The sequence below is a fragment of the Scyliorhinus torazame genome, chromosome 5 (genome assembly GCF_047496885.1).
Source record: "Scyliorhinus torazame isolate Kashiwa2021f chromosome 5, sScyTor2.1, whole genome shotgun sequence".
In the NCBI taxonomy this organism is placed as follows: Eukaryota; Metazoa; Chordata; class Chondrichthyes; order Carcharhiniformes; family Scyliorhinidae; genus Scyliorhinus; species Scyliorhinus torazame.
The window spans coordinates 329779980-329794641 of NC_092711.1; the positions used below are offsets into that span (position 1 = coordinate 329779980).

Genomic DNA, 14662 nt, shown 5'->3' on the forward strand with positions numbered 1-14662 from the left:
GTTCATTATTTTCGATGCCTGCTTAGTTTATCTCCCAGAATATCCACAACACATGAATGTTTAATTTCCTGAGAATTAAGGACAATCCTGGAGAATGCTGCCTAATTTGGCAGCATTCCCTGAATCCCAGTCAGCCAGTAGGTGGGGCGATGGGACAAGTCTGTCAGACAGAGGTTGTAAAGTTAAAACAATCAGCTTTGGGTTCTTTAGATAATTAATGGGACCACAATTTGGAATTTTAAAGCCGAATATTTAATTGATGTCAAGCGTAAAATGGGTAGCACCCCGAGATAGAGAGATTCCTTATCACGTCCATTTCTTATTGTTCTTGCTTTCCAATCACTCCATAGCCTCACTCCTCCATAGCCTCGCCCCTCAATAGCCTCCCCCCTCAATAGCCTCACTCCTTCATAGCCTCGCACCTCAATAGCCTCACTCCTCAATAGCCTCCCCCCTCAATAGCCTCACTCCTCAATAGCCCCCCCCCCTCAATAGCCTCCCCCCTCAATAGCCTCACCCCTCCGTAGCCGCACCCCTCCGTGGCCTTACCCCCCCCCCCCCATGTACTCAGGATCCTGAGGGGTATGACAGGGTAATTAGTGAGAAACTGTTCCCTGTCAGGAGAACATCAAGATTTAGAGAGCACAGATTCAACATAATGAGAAAAAGGAGTAAAAGTGATGAGGAAAAGATATTCACACAGAGGGCGTTTGGAGTCTGGAATGAACTTCCTGAGAGGGCGGAGCAGGCAGGTTTGATCGAGTTATTGGATTGCTACCTGGAAAGAAAGAATGTGCAAAGTTCCGGGAATAAGGCAGGGGAGTGGGATTGGGTTGAATGCTCTCTCAGCGAGCCAGTGCAGACTCAATGGGCCGAATGGCCTCCTTCTGCACCATGACGATTGTGTGATTTTCATGGTTCCCGTGTTGGTGGCTGTGTTGGTGTTGGTGTTCCCGTGTTGGTGGCTGTGTTGGTGTTGGTGTTCCCGTGTTGGTGGCTGTGTTGGTGTTGGTGTTCCCGTGTTGGTGGCTGTGTTGGTGTTGGTGTTCCCGTGTTGGTGGCTGTGTTGGTGTTGGTGTTCCCGTGTTGGTGGCTGTGTTGGTGTTGGTGTTCCCCTATTGGTGGCTGTGTTGGTGTTGGTGTTCCCGTGTTGGTGGCTGTGTTGGTGTTGGTGTTGCCCTATTGGTGGCTGTGTTGGTGTTGGTGTTCCCGTGTTGGTGTTGGTGTTCCCCTATTGGTGGCTGTGTTGGTGTTGGTGTTCCCGTGTTGGTGGCTGTGTTGGTGTTGGTGTTCCCGTGTTGGTGGCTGTGTTGGTGTTGGTGTTCCCGTGTTGGTGGCTGTGTTGGTGTTGGTGTTCCCGTGTTGGTGGCTGTGTTGGTGTTGGTGTTCCCGTGTTGGTGGCTGTGTTGGTGTTGGTGTTCCCGTATTGGTGGCTGTGTTGGTGTTGGTGTTCCCGTGTTGGTGGCTGTGTTGGTGTTGGTGTTCCCGTGTTGGTGGCTGTGTTGGTGTTGGTGTTCCCGTGTTGGTGGCTGTGTTGGTGTTGGTGTTCCCGTGTTGGTGGCTGTGTTGGTGTTGGTGTTCCCGTGTTGGTGGCTGTGTTGGTGTTGGTGTTCCCGTGTTGGTGGCTGTGTTGGTGTTGGTGTTCCCGTATTGGTGGCTGTGTTGGTGTTGGTGTTCCCGTGTTGGTGGCTGTGTTGGTGTTGGTGTTCCCGTGTTGGTGGCTGTGTTGGTGTTGGTGTTCCCGTGTTGGTGGCTGTGTTGGTGTTGGTGTTCCCGTGTTGGTGGCTGTGTTGGTGTTGGTGTTCCCGTGTTGGTGGCTGTGTTGGTGTTGGTGTTCCCGTGTTGGTGGCTGTGTTGGTGTTGGTGTTCCCGTGTTGGTGGCTGTGTTGGTGTTGGTGTTCCCGTGTTGGTGGCTGTGTTGGTGTTGGTGTTCCCGTGTTGGTGGCTGTGTTGGTGTTGGTGTTCCCGTGTTGGTGGCTGTGTTGGTGTTGGTGTTCCCGTGTTGGTGGCTGTGTTGGTGTTGGTGTTCCCGTGTTGGTGGCTGTGTTGGTGTTGGTGTTCCCGTGTTGGTGGCTGTGTTGGTGTTGGTGTTCCCGTGTTGGTGGCTGTGTTGGTGTTGGTGTTCCCGTGTTGGTGGCTGTGTTGGTGTTGGTGTTCCCGTGTTGGTGGCTGTGTTGGTGTTGGTGTTCCCGTGTTGGTGGCTGTGTTGGTGTTGGTGTTCCCGTGTTGGTGGCTGTGTTGGTGTTCCCGTGTTGGTGGCTGTGTTGGTGTTGGTGTTCCCGTGTTGGTGGCTGTGTTGGTGTTGGTGTTCCCGTGTTGGTGGCTGTGTTGGTGTTGGTGTTCCCGTGTTGGTGGCTGTGTTGGTGTTGGTGTTCCCGTGTTGGTGGCTGTGTTGGTGTTGGTGTTCCCGTGTTGGTGGCTGTGTTGGTGTTGGTGTTCCCCTATTGGTGGCTGTGTTGGTGTTGGTGTTCCCGTGTTGGTGGCTGTGTTGGTGTTGGTGTTGCCCTATTGGTGGCTGTGTTGGTGTTGGTGTTCCCGTGTTGGTGTTGGTGTTCCCCTATTGGTGGCTGTGTTGGTGTTGGTGTTCCCGTGTTGGTGGCTGTGTTGGTGTTGGTGTTCCCGTGTTGGTGGCTGTGTTGGTGTTGGTGTTCCCGTGTTGGTGGCTGTGTTGGTGTTGGTGTTCCCGTGTTGGTGGCTGTGTTGGTGTTGGTGTTCCCGTGTTGGTGGCTGTGTTGGTGTTGGTGTTCCCGTATTGGTGGCTGTGTTGGTGTTGGTGTTCCCGTGTTGGTGGCTGTGTTGGTGTTGGTGTTCCCGTGTTGGTGGCTGTGTTGGTGTTGGTGTTCCCGTGTTGGTGGCTGTGTTGGTGTTGGTGTTCCCGTGTTGGTGGCTGTGTTGGTGTTGGTGTTCCCGTGTTGGTGGCTGTGTTGGTGTTGGTGTTCCCGTGTTGGTGGCTGTGTTGGTGTTGGTGTTCCCGTATTGGTGGCTGTGTTGGTGTTGGTGTTCCCGTGTTGGTGGCTGTGTTGGTGTTGGTGTTCCCGTGTTGGTGGCTGTGTTGGTGTTGGTGTTCCCGTGTTGGTGGCTGTGTTGGTGTTGGTGTTCCCGTGTTGGTGGCTGTGTTGGTGTTGGTGTTCCCGTGTTGGTGGCTGTGTTGGTGTTGGTGTTCCCGTGTTGGTGGCTGTGTTGGTGTTGGTGTTCCCGTGTTGGTGGCTGTGTTGGTGTTGGTGTTCCCGTGTTGGTGGCTGTGTTGGTGTTGGTGTTCCCGTGTTGGTGGCTGTGTTGGTGTTGGTGTTCCCGTGTTGGTGGCTGTGTTGGTGTTGGTGTTCCCGTGTTGGTGGCTGTGTTGGTGTTGGTGTTCCCGTGTTGGTGGCTGTGTTGGTGTTGGTGTTCCCGTGTTGGTGGCTGTGTTGGTGTTGGTGTTCCCGTGTTGGTGGCTGTGTTGGTGTTGGTGTTCCCGTGTTGGTGGCTGTGTTGGTGTTGGTGTTCCCGTGTTGGTGGCTGTGTTGGTGTTGGTGTTCCCGTGTTGGTGGCTGTGTTGGTGTTGGTGTTCCCGTATTGGTGGCTGTGTTGGTGTTGGTGTTCCCGTGTTGGTGGCTGTGTTGGTGTTGGTGTTCCCGTGTTGGTGGCTGTGTTGGTGTTGGTGTTCCCGTGTTGGTGGCTGTGTTGGTGTTGGTGTTCCCGTGTTGGTGGCTGTGTTGGTGTTGGTGTTCCCGTGTTGGTGGCTGTGTTGGTGTTGGTGTTCCCGTATTGGTGGCTGTGTTGGTGTTGGTGTTCCCGTGTTGGTGGCTGTGTTGGTGTTGGTGTTCCCGTATTGGTGGCTGTGTTGGTGTTGGTGTTCCCGTGTTGGTGGCTGTGTTGGTGTTGGTGTTCCCGTGTTGGTGGCTGTGTTGGTGTTGGTGTTCCCGTGTTGGTGGCTGTGTTGGTGTTGGTGTTCCCGTGTTGGTGGCTGTGTTGGTGTTGGTGTTCCCGTGTTGGTGGCTGTGTTGGTGTTGGTGTTCCCGTGTTGGTGGCTGTGTTGGTGTTGGTGTTCCCGTGTTGGTGGCTGTGTTGGTGTTGGTGTTCCCGTGTTGGTGGCTGTGTTGGTGTTGGTGTTCCCGTGTTGGTGGCTGTGTTGGTGTTGGTGTTCCCGTGTTGGTGGCTGTGTTGGTGTTGGTGTTCCCGTGTTGGTGGCTGTGTTGGTGTTGGTGTTCCCGTGTTGGTGGCTGTGTTGGTGTTGGTGTTCCCGTGTTGGTGGCTGTGTTGGTGTTGGTGTTCCCGTGTTGGTGGCTGTGTTGGTGTTGGTGTTCCCGTGTTGGTGGCTGTGTTGGTGTTGGTGTTCCCGTGTTGGTGGCTGTGTTGGTGTTGGTGTTCCCGTGTTGGTGGCTGTGTTGGTGTTGGTGTTCCCGTGTTGGTGGCTGTGTTGGTGTTGGTGTTCCCGTGTTGGTGGCTGTGTTGGTGTTGGTGTTCCCGTATTGGTGGCTGTGTTGGTGTTGGTGTTCCCGTGTTGGTGGCTGTGTTGGTGTTGGTGTTCCCGTGTTGGTGGCTGTGTTGGTGTTGGTGTTCCCGTGTTGGTGGCTGTGTTGGTGTTGGTGTTCCCGTATTGGTGGCTGTGTTGGTGTTGGTGTTCCCGTGTTGGTGGCTGTGTTGGTGTTGGTGTTCCCGTATTGGTGGCTGTGTTGGTGTTGGTGTTCCCGTGTTGGTGGCTGTGTTGGTGTTGGTGTTCCCGTGTTGGTGGCTGTGTTGGTGTTGGTGTTCCCGTGTTGGTGGCTGTGTTGGTGTTGGTGTTCCCGTGTTGGTGGCTGTGTTGGTGTTGGTGTTCCCGTGTTGGTGGCTGTGTTGGTGTTGGTGTTCCCGTGTTGGTGGCTGTGTTGGTGTTGGTGTTCCCGTGTTGGTGGCTGTGTTGGTGTTGGTGTTCCCGTATTGGTGGCTGTGTTGGTGTTGGTGTTCCCGTGTTGGTGGCTGTGTTGGTGTTGGTGTTCCCGTATTGGTGGCTGTGTTGGTGTTGGTGTTCCCGTGTTGGTGGCTGTGTTGGTGTTGGTGTTCCCGTGTTGGTGGCTGTGTTGGTGTTGGTGTTCCCGTGTTGGTGGCTGTGTTGGTGTTGGTGTTCCCGTGTTGGTGGCTGTGTTGGTGTTGGTGTTCCCGTGTTGGTGGCTGTGTTGGTGTTGGTGTTCCCGTGTTGGTGGCTGTGTTGGTGTTGGTGTTCCCGTGTTGGTGGCTGTGTTGGTGTTGGTGTTCCCGTGTTGGTGGCTGTGTTGGTGTTGGTGTTCCCGTGTTGGTGGCTGTGTTGGTGTTGGTGTTCCCGTGTTGGTGGCTGTGTTGGTGTTGGTGTTCCCGTGTTGGTGGCTGTGTTGGTGTTGGTGTTCCCGTGTTGGTGGCTGTGTTGGTGTTGGTGTTCCCGTGTTGGTGGCTGTGTTGGTGTTCCCGTGTTGGTGGCTGTGTTGGTGTTGGTGTTCCCGTGTTGGTGGCTGTGTTGGTGTTGGTGTTCCCGTATTGGTGGCTGTGTTGGTGTTGGTGTTCCCGTGTTGGTGGCTGTGTTGGTGTTGGTGTTCCCGTGTTGGTGGCTGTGTTGGTGTTCCCGTGTTGGTGGCTGTGTTGGTGTTGGTGTTCCCGTGTTGGTGGCTGTGTTGGTGTTGGTGTTCCCGTATTGGTGGCTGTGTTGGTGTTGGTGTTCCCGTGTTGGTGGCTGTGTTGGTGTTGGTGTTCCCGTGTTGGTGGCTGTGTTGGTGTTGGTGTTCCCGTATTGGTGGCTGTGTTGGTGTTGGTGTTCCCGTGTTGGTGGCTGTGTTGGTGTTGGTGTTCCCGTGTTGGTGGCTGTGTTGGTGTTGGTGTTCCCGTATTGGTGGCTGTGTTGGTGTTGGTGTTCCCGTGTTGGTGGCTGTGTTGGTGTTGGTGTTCCCGTGTTGGTGGCTGTGTTGGTGTTGGTGTTCCCGTATTGGTGGCTGTGTTGATGTTGGTGTTCCCGTGTTGGTGGCTGTGTTGGTGTTGGTGTTCCCGTGTTGGTGGCTGTGTTGGTGTTGGTGTTCCCGTATTGGTGGCTGTGTTGGTGTTGGTGTTCCCGTGTTGGTGGCTGTGTTGGTGTTGGTGTTCCCGTGTTGGTGGCTGTGTTGGTGTTGGTGTTCCCGTGTTGGTGGCTGTGTTGGTGTTGGTGTTCCCGTATTGGTGGCTGTGTTGGTGTTGGTGTTCCCGTGTTGGTGGCTGTGTTGGTGTTGGTGTTCCCGTGTTGGTGGCTGTGTTGGTGTTGGTGTTCCCGTATTGGTGGCTGTGTTGGTGTTGGTGTTCCCGTGTTGGTGGCTGTGTTGGTGTTGGTGTTCCCGTGTTGGTGGCTGTGTTGGTGTTGGTGTTCCCGTATTGGTGGCTGTGTTGGTGTTGGTGTTCCCGTGTTGGTGGCTGTGTTGGTGTTGGTGTTCCCGTGTTGGTGGCTGTGTTGGTGTTGGTGTTCCCGTATTGGTGGCTGTGTTGGTGTTGGTGTTCCCGTGTTGGTGGCTGTGTTGGTGTTGGTGTTCCCGTATTGGTGGCTGTGTTGGTGTTGGTGTTCCCGTGTTGGTGGCTGTGTTGGTGTTGGTGTTCCCGTGTTGGTGGCTGTGTTGGTGTTGGTGTTCCCGTATTGGTGGCTGTGTTGGTGTTGGTGTTCCCGTGTTGGTGGCTGTGTTGGTGTTGGTGTTCCCGTGTTGGTGGCTGTGTTGGTGTTGGTGTTCCCGTGTTGGTGGCTGTGTTGGTGTTGGTGTTCCCGTGTTGGTGGCTGTGTTGGTGTTGGTGTTCCCGTGTTGGTGGCTGTGTTGGTGTTGGTGTTCCCGTGTTGGTGGCTGTGTTGGTGTTGGTGTTCCCGTGTTGGTGGCTGTGTTGGTGTTGGTGTTCCCGTGTTGGTGGCTGTGTTGGTGTTCCCGTGTTGGTGACTGTGTTGGTGTTGGTGTTCCCGTGTTGGTGGCTGTGTTGGTGTTCCCGTGTTGGTGGCTGTGTTGGTGTTGGTGTTCCCGTGTTGGTGGCTGTGTTGGTGTTGGTGTTCCCGTGTTGGTGGCTGTGTTGGTGTTGGTGTTCCCGTGTTGGTGGCTGTGTTGGTGTTGGTGTTCCCGTGTTGGTGGCTGTGTTGGTGTTGGTGTTCCCGTGTTGGTGGCTGTGTTGGTGTTGGTGTTCCCGTGTTGGTGGCTGTGTTGGTGTTGGTGTTCCCGTGTTGGTGGCTGTGTTGGTGTTGGTGTTCCCGTGTTGGTGGCTGTGTTGGTGTTCCCGTGTTGGTGGCTGTGTTGGTGTTGGTGTTCCCGTGTTGGTGGCTGTGTTGGTGTTGGTGTTCCCGTGTTGGTGGCTGTGTTGGTGTTGGTGTTCCCGTGTTGGTGGCTGTGTTGGTGTTGGTGTTCCCGTGTTGGTGGCTGTGTTGGTGTTGGTGTTCCCGTGTTGGTGGCTGTGTTGGTGTTGGTGTTCCCGTGTTGGTGGCTGTGTTGGTGTTGGTGTTCCCGTGTTGGTGGCTGTGTTGGTGTTGGTGTTCCCGTGTTGGTGGCTGTGTTGGTGTTGGTGTTCCCGTGTTGGTGGCTGTGTTGGTGTTGGTGTTCCCGTGTTGGTGGCTGTGTTGGTGTTGGTGTTCCCGTGTTGGTGGCTGTGTTGGTGTTGGTGTTCCCGTGTTGGTGGCTGTGTTGGTGTTGGTGTTCCCGTGTTGGTGGCTGTGTTGGTGTTGGTGTTCCCGTGTTGGTGGCTGTGTTGGTGTTGGTGTTCCCGTGTTGGTGGCTGTGTTGGTGTTGGTGTTCCCGTGTTGGTGGCTGTGTTGGTGTTGGTGTTCCCGTGTTGGTGGCTGTGTTGGTGTTGGTGTTCCCGTGTTGGTGGCTGTGTTGGTGTTGGTGTTCCCGTGTTGGTGGCTGTGTTGGTGTTGGTGTTCCCGTGTTGGTGGCTGTGTTGGTGTTGGTGTTCCCGTGTTGGTGGCTGTGTTGGTGTTGGTGTTCCCGTGTTGGTGGCTGTGTTGGTGTTGGTGTTCCCGTGTTGGTGGCTGTGTTGGTGTTGGTGTTCCCGTGTTGGTGGCTGTGGCTTCAACTGTCTGAAGCCCAAACTGTAAAACTCCCTCCCAGAACGTTTCTGTGTCTGAGGCTCAACTGTGTCAGACAATATTCCTGTGGAGGATTTTGTGCGATGTTAATGGAGCTACATTGGGTTCACGCTGTTTATACATTTTTCTGATATCCTGGGTAACATTAACGCAATCTTCCTGGAATCTCGCAATCAGTGACCACCAACAAAGTCCATCAATGAGTTCCACCATCTGTACCAAAGGCTATTTGACAATCCAAATCTTTGTGCTCAGCTGATCAGAGAATTTTACAGTTTCAATGTTGGGGTTTTAAACCACGGCACAGTGGTTAGCACTGTTGCTTCACAGCACCATGGTCCCATGTTCGATTCCCGGCTTGGGTCACTGTCTGTGCGGAGTCTGCACGTTCTCCCCGTGTCTGCGTGGGTTTCCTCCGGGTGCTCCAGTTTCCTCCCACAGTCCAAAGATGTGCAGGTTAGGTGGATTGGCCGTGATAAATTGCCCTTAGTGTCCAAAAAGGTTAGGTGGGGTTACTGGGATGGGGCGGGGGCGTGGGCTTAGAGAAGGGTCTCTTTCAGAGGGTCGATGCAGACTCGATGGATCGAATGGCCTTATTCTACACTGTCGGGATTGGGTGAAGACAGACATCCAATTTCCCTGTCACGCAACAGATTAAACTCAGTCGCAGAGTGACACTGAAGCTATATTCAGAGAGCCAGTACTGACCCTCAGAGAATCACAATGACAGCAGTGTAGCGAGAGATTGGGCAGTGATGGATCTGGGTGAGTGGTGAGGGTTATGGTGTATTTGGGGGTGAGTGGTGAGGGTTATGGTGTATTTGGGGGTGAGGGTTATGGTGTATTTGGGGGTGAGGGTTATGGTGTATTTGGGGGTGAGGGTTATGGTGTATTTGGGGGTGAGGGTTATGGTGTATTTGGGGGTGAGGGTTATTCTGTATTTGGGGGTGAGGGTTATTCTGTATTTGGGGGTGAGGGTTATGGTGTATTTGGGGGTGAGGGTTATGGTGTATTTGGGGGTGAGGGTTATGGTGTATTTGGGGGTGAGGGTTATGGTGTATTTGGGGGTGAGGGTGATGGTGTATTTGGGGGTGAGGGTTATGGTGTATTTGGGGGTGAGGGTCATGGTGTATTTGGGGGTGAGGGTTATTCTGTATTTGGGGGTGAGGGTTACGGTGTATTTGGGGGTGAGGGTTATTCTGTATTAGGGGGTCAGGGCTATGGTGTATTTGGGGGTGAGGGTTATGGTGTATTTGGGGGTGAGTGGTGAGGGTTATGGTGTATTTGGGGGTGAGGGTTATTCTGTATTTGGGGGTGAGGGTTATGGTGTATTTGGGTACAGTTCAGTCTAATACCAGTATACGTCCTTCCTCCTGGGTGGGTGTTGAAAACCTACGGAACAAAAAGTAAAAATTATGTTAGACAATGCTACTTTCCAACTCATAAAGTCCGACCAGTTCCGCATCATTCTCCCAGTTTCTCCGCCTCCATTTCAACTGTTCTGATGGTTTAGCTCAGTGGGCTAGACAGCTGGAGGTGGAATCTTCTGATAATGGGGCTATGTCCCCACGCCTGCGAGAAAACGGGGGCGAATCACTCCAGGGCGATTCTCGGTTTTGCAGGGAGCTGGGAGAGGTTCGGAGTGCCCCTCACAGCTCCGGCTGCCAATAGGGGGCGCTGCACCTCCGGCCGCAGGTCCGCCATGGTCGCGGCGGCCGGCTGCAGCGGCGGCCCCAACAATATAGGCCCCCCCCCGAGACGGCGCGTTCCCGCCGATCGGTGCCCCCGATCGTGAGCCTGCCCGTCCTAGAGGCCGCCCCCAGTGACAGATCCCCCTTGCCCCCCACCAGGGCGGCCGCGGACTGAGTCTGCAGCCCCCACTCCGAGCCCCCACTGGGTGGAACCATGAATGAACCACGCCAGCGGGAACCCGGCCACTTGTCGGCGGAGAATCGGCGCGAGGGCCTCTCTCAATGGAACCCGACCGGCGCTGCGTCTGGTGGAGATTCTCTGGTTCCCGGAGAATCGCGGGAGCGGCGTCGGACCCGATCGCGGACCCGGTGCCCATTCTCCTCCCCGCGTCAAGCGCGATTGCCGCATGGAGGCCGGGAATCCCAGGCCGGTTTGTGAAGCAGAACAAGGCCAGCAGTGCGGGTTCAACTCCCGGACCAGTGGAGAATCCTGAATTCTCCGTGTACCCGAACAGGCGCCGGAGTGTGGCGACTAGGGGCTTTTCACAGTAACTTCATTGCAGTGTTAATGTAAGCCGACTTGTGGCAATAATAAAGATTTTTAATATGATAGAGTGACCGATATTCATCATAAACCCACCAATTAGCCACCTCGACTACAGCTCCTCACTCCCTGCTTCCCGTAAGGACTCCAGCCCATTCTCCCAGTTTCTCCGTCTCCGGCGCATCTGTTCTGATGATGCCACCTTCGAAAATGGCACTTCTGACATGTCTGCTTTTTCCCTTAGCCGAGATCCCCAACCCCACGTGGGTAAGAGAGCTCTCAACCGGTTTTGACCCGTTTCCTGCACCTCTGCCATCACCCCTCCCTCCCAGAACCACAATGTCCTCACTTATCACCGCACCAGGCTCCACAATCAGAGGATCATCCTCTTCCAGTTCTGCCAACTCCAGTATGGCGCCATCACTAAATGCATCTCTCCTCTCCCCCCATCAGCATTCTGCAGGGACCGATCCCTCCGTGACATCCTGGCCCATTCCTCCATCACGCCGAATTCCCCCTCTCCTTCTCACACCGTCTCTCGCAATCACACAAGGTGCAAACCTGCTCCTTTATCTCCTCCCCGCTCCCTGTTCAAAGTCCCAAACACACCTTTCAGATGAAGCAGCGTTTCACTTGCATCTCCTTCAATTTGGTTTATTGTATTCACTGCTCCCAATATGGTGTCCTCTACATTGAGGAGACTAAATGCAGACGGGCGACTGCTTTGAGGAACACCTTGGCTCAGCCCACAAGCCGGACCCCAACCTCGCCGCTCAGCACCGTTCTCACGTCCACATGTCTGTCCCGGGCCCCAGTGAGGCACAAGCTGCAGGAGCAGCAACTCCTCTTCCGGTTGGGCAGGTTGCAGCAGTCGGGACTCAACGTTGAGTTTAACAGCTTCAGACTGAGATCCTTCTCCATCTCAAACCCCAGTTAAACAAAAACCCAGACATGTATTCTCTCAATGCAATGACGGTCCCTGAGGGAGTGCCGCACTGTCAGGGTCAGTACTGAGGGAGTGCCGCACTGTCAGGGGGTCAGTACTGAGGGAGTGCTGCACTCTCAGAGGGTCAGTACTGAGGGAGTGCCGCACTGTCAGGGGGTCAGTACTGAGGGAGTGCCGCACTGTCAGGGGGTCAGTACTGAGCGAGTGCTGCACTGTCAGAGGGTCAGTACTGAGGGAGTGCCGCACTGTCAGAGGGTCAGTACTGAGGGAGTGCCGCACTGTCAGGGTCAGTACTGAGGGAGTGCTGCACTGTCAGAGGGTCAGTACTGAGGGAGTGCTGCACTGTCAGAGGGTCAGTACTGAGGGAGTGCCGCACTGTCAGGGTCAGTACTGAGGGAGTGCTGCACTGTCAGAGGGTCAGTACTGAGGGAGTGCCGCACTGTCAGTGGGTAAGTACTGAGGGAGTGCCGCACTGTCAGAGGGTCAGTACTGAGGGAGTGCTGCACTGTCAGAGGGTCAGTACTGAGGGAGTGCCGCACTGTCAGAGGGTCAGTACTGAGGGAGTGCCGCACTGTCAGAGGGTCAGTACTGAGGGAGCGCCGCACTGTCAGAGGGTCAGTACTGAGGGAGTGCCGCACTGTCAGAGGGTCAGTACTGAGGGAGTGCTGCACTGTCAGAGAGTCAGTACTGAGGGAGTGCCGCACTGTCAGAGGGTCAGTACTGAGGGAGTGCCGCACTGTCAGAGGGTCAGTACTGAGGGAGTGCCGCACTGTCAGAGGGTCAGTACTGAGGGAGTGCCACACTGTCAGAGGGTCAGTACCGAGGGAGTCCCGAGGTGACCCAACAACTACAATCACTGGTGGACTGCTCTGCAGCCTGGCAGGGGCAGAGGCCCTGGACGTCCCTCCTTGACCCTCGGCGAGGGCTAAATCTGCCCGGCCTGGTTGTCATCGCCAAGATATCAGTGGCAGGGGGCCGAGGGGACTACACTTTCGGCAATGCCAAGGGGCAGGGCCTGATGAGGCCTGAGGGAGGAGCTGAGGGGGTGGGGATGGTGGTAGGGGACTGAGAGGAGGCTGAGGGGGGTGAATGTGGCGGGGATTAGGGTCACCCTCGGCCTCTGGCCTGTGTGGTATGGGGGTGGATGCCCCCTTATTATCATGGTGGCGGGAGGGGGGTGGGGGTGGATGCCCCCTTATTACTGAGGGGTTTGATGCGACCATCAATTCACTCGAGACGGGAGTAGAAGTAAACCGTGGCTTTAATCAACTTAGAACAGTGCCTGCCTGCGACTGATCCAATACTGAGAACCACCTACAGGTCGACTGCTCTTTATACCTCCCTTCAAGGGGAGGAGCCATGGGCGGAGCCCATACAGGCCCCAACATGTTCCCCCATGGATAATGCCATACAATGGCCCATAGGAGGAGCCCACAAGGGCAACAGCACAGATACAAATACAATGGTGGATTATTGGCATAATACATTCACCACATTAACCCCCTGTTAAAAAAATGAAGTCCGGTGGGGGTGACGGGTTCATAAGTTCAGCCGGTCCGGCGCACGGATTGTGCGCTGTGATCGCCGAAACTCTGGCGTTGCTGCTGGCCCGGGTGTCGAGCTCATCCGTGCTGGCATCGGTAGTGAGGGCGCCGGTGCGGGTACAGCCGTGGACTCCAGGAGCGTCTCTTCTAGAGCTTTATTCCTGTGGATCAGTGAAGGGGGGATGGCGGGAGGGAGCGTGGGAGCCATATAGGGGCGGGGACGCTGGTCATGGTAGGTTGGGCGGGATATGGTGGAGTGGCGGTGGTGGTAGTGGTGGTGGTGGAACCGGCGGGTGCCAGGTCCCGGAGGGAGACCGTATCCTGTCGGCGTTCGGGGTGTTCGATATAAGCGTACTGGGGGTTGGAGTGTAGGAGCTGGACCCTCTCTACCAGAGGGTCGGACTTATGGCTCCTGACGTGTTTTCTGAGGAAGATGGCCCCGGTGTCTTCAGCCAGGATGGAAGCGAGGCCCCTGAGGTGGATCTCCTCGGGACAACAAATAGGCGGTCGTGAGGGGTCTCGTTTGTGGCCGTGCAAAGTAGGGACCTAATAGAGTGGAGCGCATCGGGGAGGACCTCCTGCCAGTGAGAAACTGGGAGATTCCTGGACCGCAGGGTCAGTAGGACGGTCTTCCAGACTGTCGTGTTCTCCCTCTCCACCTGTCCGTTTCCCCTGGGGTTATAGCTGGTAGTCCTGCTCGAGGCGATGCCCTTACTGAGCAGGTACTGACGCAGTTCGTCGCTCATGAACGACGAGCCCCTGTCACTGTGGACGTAGTTGGGGAAACCAAACAGGGTGAAGACACTGTGCAGGGCTTAAATAACGGTGGCCGTGGTCATGTCGGGACAAGGGATTGTAAAGGGGAAGCGGGAGAACCCATCAATAATGTTGAAGAAATATGTATTGTGGTTATTGGAGGGGAGGGGCCCTTTGAAATCGATACTGAAGCGCTCAAAGGGCCGGGATGCCTTCACCAGGTGGGCCTTACCTGGTCGATAGACGTGCGGTTTACACTCCGCACAGATCTGGCAGATCCTGGTCATAGCTCTGACCTGCTCAGTGGAGTAGGGCAGGTTGCAGGCCTTGATATAGTGGATAAGCTGGGTGACCCCCTGGTGGCAGAGGTCATCGTGGATAGCCCATAGTCGGTCATCTTGCGCGCTGGCGCATGTGCCGCGGGACAGGGTATCTGGGGACTCGTTGAGCTTCCCAGGACGATATACTATATCGTAATTATAGATGGAGAGTTCGACTCTCCACCTCAAGATCTTATCGTTCTTGATTTTGCCCCGCTGCATATTGTCGAACATGAAGGCTACCGATCGTTGGTCGGTGACGAGGGTAAACCTCCTACCAGCGAGGTAGTGCCTCCAGTGCCGCACGGCTTCCACGATGGCTTGGGCTTCTTTTTCGACTGAGGAGTGTCGAATTTCGGAGGTGGTGAGAGTGCGCGAAAAAAACGCTACCTGTCTGCCTGCGTGATTGAGAGTGGCAGCGAGAGCGACCTCTGATGCGCCGCTCTCCACCTGAAATGGGACGGACTCATCCATCACGCGCATCGCGGCTTTGGCGATGTCCGCCTTGATGCAGCGGAAGGCCTGGCGGGCCTCAGTTGCCAGTGGGAAGAAGTTGGCCTTGATTAGTGGGCGGGCTTTGCCCGCATAGTTGGGGACCCACTGGGCATAATATGAAAAGAACCCGAGGCACCTCTTCAGAGTCTTGGGGCAGTGGGGGAGGGGGAGTTGCAGGAGGGGGCGCATACGGTCAGGGTCGGGCCCTAGGACCCCGTTTTCCACGACGTAGCCGAGGATGGCTCGCCTGATGGTGCGGAAAACGCATTTCTCCTTGTTGTAGGTGAGATTGAGGGTTTGGGCGGTTTGGAGAAATCGGTGGAGGTTGGCGTCGTGGTCCTGCTGATCATGGCCGCAGATGGTG

The 14662-nt window shown here is 55.4% G+C and overlaps 1 protein-coding gene across 1 annotated transcript in view; it reads right to left on the reverse strand.

The window, feature by feature from the left end:
* Positions 1 to 7907: 7907 nt before the first annotated feature.
* The window catches only part of LOC140422816 (transcription cofactor vestigial-like protein 1), a 111668-nt gene continuing 104913 nt past the window's right edge, over positions 7908 to 14662 (reverse strand). Inside the window, exon 4 of the mRNA XM_072507721.1 lies at positions 7908 to 9394. Coding sequence (XP_072363822.1) covers positions 9351 to 9394 — 44 coding nt within the window. The 3' untranslated portion in view covers positions 7908 to 9350. The remainder of the gene's footprint in view (positions 9395 to 14662) is intronic.